General features: G+C 40.8%; 1 protein-coding gene across 2 annotated transcripts in view; it reads right to left on the reverse strand.

Annotated features, from left to right (window-relative positions):
- dpysl2a (dihydropyrimidinase like 2a) overlaps positions 1-1,686 on the reverse strand; it is a 29,949-nt gene extending 28,263 nt beyond the window's left edge. The window contains exon 1 of one of the 2 annotated variants that reach the window (XM_021605900.3): positions 1,144-1,686. In XM_021605900.3, coding sequence (XP_021461575.1) covers positions 1,144-1,185 — 42 coding nt within the window. In that variant the 5' untranslated portion in view covers positions 1,186-1,686. The remainder of the gene's footprint in view (positions 1-1,143) is intronic. The other variant, XM_090237418.1, reaches the window with a different exon arrangement.
- Positions 1,687-5,739: the final 4,053 nt, after the last annotated feature.

The following is a 5,739-nucleotide window of genomic DNA, read 5'->3' on the forward strand; positions in this document are numbered from 1 at the left end:
TAAGTCTGCTCCAGTTGTGAGGGAGAGCCGACAGCTGCCTGAAAATACCTCCCCCAATCCCAGTTCCCTTCCATGCTGCCCTTGCATAAACAAAAAAGGAACAGATCTCTAGAATAATTTTATTTCAATAATTCATATATTTTTGACAGGAACGCACGCAAATGTGTGGTTTGTGTTATTTGATTAAAGACATAAATGCCTAAATGTCATTACTGCATGTAGAGTATGGCAGCATACAGACAAAAGCTAGGCCTTCACAGCAGGTAGCCTAGTGGATAGAGCGTTGGGCCAGTAACCGAAAGGTTGCTAGATCGAATCCCCGAGCTGACAAGGTAATAATCTGTGTTTCTTTCCCTGTAAAAGGCAGTTAACCCACTGTTTCTAGGCTCTAATTGTAAATAAGAATGTGTTCTTAACTGACTTGCCTAGTTAAATTTAAAAAACAGTTTACAGCAAGGATGGACTTAATCCAATGACCTACTTTTCATTAAAGGTTTTTGCCCTTTTAACGACTAAGGTTATGACTCCCTCCCTAAATGTCATCATGGCAAATCAACCCTTTGCTGTCTTGACGAATTGTTGTGACAAATACATATGTATTCAATAAATGAATACATTTTCCCCAAAAAACATTGTATTATTGTTGCTGGGATTTTCCCCACATTTTAATTTATATTGTGGTATCCCCATAGTCTATAGCTACAGTATTACCAATAAGGCATTACAAGTATATTAGAATCAATCTGAATATACGGATGGAAAATATAAAAGATTTGTCCCAATCATCCATTCTTGTTCCTGATCCTGTCGGCTGGGCTAAATCATTTAACATGGTAGGATATGGAATGGCTAAAAAAATAGCATTCACACAATAAGATGAGCGTCTTGACGATTATTCCAATGACATGAGCGCATGAACTGGAGTTCCAATTATGAACAATTACCCTGCCTTTGTTGATTGCAAAGCAAGTGGTGACATTACACTGGTATGAATGCCCCCCCCTCCCATCCTCCTCCTTCTTAGATAGCGTGATAACTACAGCTAGCACAGTCTAGCTGTCTAATCCCTACGGCTAGTTTATATCATAGGTATAGATTTTTACACAATATTGTTAAATTATGAGCATTTAAAACACTACTCACTGTAATGCGAGGTATATTTTTCTTTCCCTGGTATCCGGACATCTTAGCGGCGCGTTGTCAGCGTCCTCGATTATGTCTGTCAACTCACTGATGTTAGCTAGACCGCTAGCAATGAAAGGGATGGATGCTCAGATGCGTTGAGACCAGTCGACGCCCAGACAAAATTGTGTCTCCGGCTATCGCCTGACTAAATTCGTGAAATAGCTCAATCCGTTCCAACTAGGCTTGCTGAATGAATTTAAAAGGTCTGACAGGCTTTCCTCACGTTCCAATGCTGCGCCAAGCCTGTCCAGCAGTCACCAAGCGATAAGATAAACGGTGATGAGGGCCACGGTCACCGTGCATGCGCAATGCCCCACCCTGCCTCTCCACTCACCTGCTGCAGGCCAAGTCTGGAGGCTGGATGGGAGGCTAGGAGTGACACTGATGCTTATTTGACTTGTCTGAAACAATGCAACTTCCTTTAATTAGAAAGGACAAGCAAAGTCGATTGACATGAGCGCATGAACTGGCGTTCCATGTTTGACCAATTAACCTGCATTTGTTTATTATAGCAGTGCAAGTGGTGACATTAAATTGGTATGAACTGGTAATAAATCTGAAATCAGGTTTAAATTTGTTACACCTTTGATGATTGAAACCACTTGTGTATTTAGTAATATACATAGTGTGTGGAAGCCTTATGGATTAAATGCTGTTATGTTTCATCAAACAATATGACAGTCAGGTGTGCATGTTGATTTAATTAATTCAGGGATGTATTGTGCATATTCTGTTTAATTTAGTGTAATATAAATGCAATTGGATTGCTTTTAAAATGAGGAAGGAAGCCATTCACTCATACGCATAGCCATGTGGCCAAGTAGCAGTTTGTCCATGTAGGTAGAAATTAACACATACAGTGCATTCAGAAAGTATTCAGACCCCTTCCCCTTTTCACATTTCTATGTTACAGCCTTTTCTAAAATGGATTCAATTATTTTCCCCCTCAATCTAAACACAATGCCCCATAATAAGCCAAAACAGGTTTAGAAATGTTTGCAAATGTATTAAAAAATAAATCTGAAATACCTTTACATAATTATTCAGACCCTTTGCTATGAGACTTGAAATTGAGCTCAAGTGCATCCTGTTTCCATTGATCATCCATGAGATGTTTGTACAACTTGATAGTTGTATCCACCTGTAGTGAATTCAATTGATTGTACATGATTTGGAATGGCACACACCTGGCTATATGGAGGTCCCACAGTTGACAGTGCATGTCAGAGCAAAAACCAAGCCATGAGATCGAAGGAATTGTCCGTAGAGCTCCGAGAGGGGATTGTGACAAGGCACAGATCTGTGGAAGGGTACCAAAAAAAATTCTGCAGCATCGCAGGTCCTCAAGAACACTGGCCTCCATTCTTAAATGGAAGAAGTTTGGAACCACCAAGACAGTTCATATAACTGGCAGCCCAGCCAAAATGAGCAATCAGGGGAGAAGGGCCTTGGTTAGGGAGGTGACCAAAAACCAGATAGTCATTCTGACAGCTCCTATGTGGAGAACCTTCCAGAAGGACAACAATCTCAACAGCACTCCACCAATCAGGCCTTTATGCTTGTGGCCAGATAGAAGCCACTCAGTAAAAAGCATGATAGCCAACTTGGAGTTTTCCAAAAGACACCCAAAAAGGACTGACCATGAGAAACAAGATTCTCTGGTCTGATGAAACCAAGATTTAAATCCTTGGCCTGAATGCCAAGTGTCTGGAGGAAACCTGGCACCATCCCTACAGTGAAGCATGGTGGCAGCATCATGCTGTGGGGATGTTTTTCAGCGGCAGGGACTGGGTGACTAGTCAGCATCAATGGAAAGATTAATGGAGCAAAATACAGAGATCCTTGAAAGCCTGCTCCAGAGCCCTCAGGACCTCAGACTGTGTAGCGACTCTCCCCATCCAATCTGACAGAGTTGGAAAGGATCTGCAGAGAAGAATGGGAGAAACTCCCCAAATACAGGTGTGCCAAGCTTGTAGCATCATACCCAAGACTTAAGGCTGTAATTGCTGCCAAAGGTGCTTCAAAGTACTGAGTAAAGGGTCTGAATACTTATGTAAATGCGATTTCAGTTTATTTTTAATAAAATGTGCAACACAAAATCTAAAAACCTGTTTTTGCTTTGTCATTATGGGGGTATTGTGTGTAGATTGAGGGGGAAACTATTTAATCCATTTTAGAATAAGGCTGTAACGTAACAAAATGTGGAAAAAGTCGAGGGGGTCTGAATATTTTCCGAATGCACTGTACCACTTCTTTCAACATCAGAACATCTGCTGTAAGCCAATCGAGATGTCTGAAATCCCCAAACCTCTCCTCTGTTGCCATGGGTTAAAAGAGGTATTTATCCCTCAGAGTATAATAGAAACATGAATTAATGGGATGAACCAAGAAGGATCAGTTCCTTACAAAACACTTTCGGCATACACAGAGAAAAACGTAAGCATTCATTTTGAGACAGCATGCTGAGGCTAAGAGGACAGACATCTTAATATAGTACTTTTCTATTTACACTATTTCCTCTAAACCTCAACTGCTAAGTACAGTGCCTTGCGAAAGTATTCGGCCCCCTTGAACTTTGCGACCTTTTGCCACATTTCAGGCTTCAAACAAAGATATAAAACTGTATTTTTTTTGAGAAGAATCAACAACAAGTGGGACACAATCATGAAGTGGAAAGACATTTATTGGATATTTCAAACTTTTTTAACAAATCAAAAACTGGAAAATTGGGCGTGCAAAATTATTCAGCCCCTTTACTTTCAGTGCAGCAAACTCTCTCCAGTAGTTCAGTGAGGATCTCTGAATGATCCAATGTTGACCTAAATGACTAATGATGATAAATACAATCCACCTGTGTGTAATCAAGTCTCCGTATAAATGCACCTGCACTGTGATCGTCTCAGAGGTCCGTTAAAAGCGAAGAGAGCGTCATGAAGAACAAGGAACACACCAGGCAGGTCCGAGATACAGTTGTGAAGAAGTTTAAAGCCGGATTTTGATACAAAAAGATTTCCCAAGCTTTAAACATCCCGAGGAGCACTGTGCAAGCGATAATATTGAAATGGAAGGAGTATCAGACCACTGCAAATCTACCAAGACCTGGCCGTCCCTCTAAACTTTCAGCTCCTACAAGGAGAAGACTGATCAGAGATGCAGCCAAGAAGCCCATGATCACTCTGGATGAACTGCAGAGATCTACAGCTGAGGTGGGAGACTCTGTCCATAGGACAACAATCAGTCGTATATTGCACAAATCTGGCCTTTATGGAAGAGTGGCAAGAAGAAAGCCATTTCTTAAAGATATCCATAAAAAGTGTTGTTTAAAGTTTGCCACAAGCCACCTGGGAGACACACCAAACATGTGGAAGATGGTGCTCTGGTCAGATGAAACCAAAATGGAACGTTTTGGCAACAATGCAAAACGTTATGTTTGGCGTAATAGCAACACAGCTGAACACACCATCCCCACTGTCAAACATGGTGGTGGCAGCATCATGGTTTGGGCCTGCTTTTCTTCAGCAGGGACAGGGAAGATAGTTAAAGTTGATGGGAAGATGGATGGAGCCAAATACAGGACCATTCTGGAAGAAAACCTGATGGAGTCTGCAAAAGACCTGAGACTGGGATGGAGATTTGTCTTCCAACAAGACAATGATCCAAAACATAAAGCAAAATCTACAATGGAATGGTTCAAAAATAAACATATCCAGGTGTTAGAATGGCCAAGTCAAAGTCCAGACCTGAATCCAATCGAGAATCTGTGGAAAGAACTGAAAACTGCTGTTCACAAATGCTCTCCAGCCAACCTCACTGAGCTCGAGCTGTTTTGCAAGGAGGAATGGGAAAAAATTTCAGTCTCTCGATGTGCAAAACTGATAGAGACATACCCCAAGCGACTTACAGCTGTAATCGCAGCAAAAGGTGGCGCTACAAAGTATTAACTTAAGGGGGCTGAATAATTTTGCACGCCCAATTTTTCAGTTTTTGATTTGTTAAAAAAGTTAGAAATATCCAATAAATGTCATTCCACTTCATGATTGTGTCCCACTTGTTGTTGATTCTTAACAAAAAAATACAGTTTTATATCTTTATGTTTGAAGCCTGAAATGTGGCAAAAGGTCGCAAAGTTCAAGGGGGCCGAATACTTTCGCAAGGCACTGTAACTTGGTAAAAGGGTTGACTTGACATTGTTTAAATTATTCAAGTCAGAGATAACAGCAATAAACCTTGCTTGCAACAATCTACAACCTTTCACCGATATTCAGATCAATGCAAAGTGGTTCATTTCACCATATTATTGATTTAGTGCGTCACTGTTTGAAAATATGGAGAGAAGGTACTGTTACATCTACCCAGTCGCTGTCTAGGTTCAATAAACAGCTGCCAATTAATGTGAAACACCTCTGCCACTGCCTATTCTTTCTACTTTTCATGCATCAAGATACAGAGTACTTGACACTAATCCATCACCCACCTTCCTCTTCTGATGACAATGTTTTACAATGCATTTCTGTTATATCCGTTTTCACCATTCAAAAACCACATTGGAGTGAA

The sequence above is a fragment of the Oncorhynchus mykiss genome, chromosome 6, assembly GCF_057628025.1.
Source record: "Oncorhynchus mykiss isolate SJ-2025 chromosome 6, ASM5762802v1, whole genome shotgun sequence".
Classification (NCBI taxonomy): domain Eukaryota; kingdom Metazoa; phylum Chordata; class Actinopteri; order Salmoniformes; family Salmonidae; genus Oncorhynchus; species Oncorhynchus mykiss.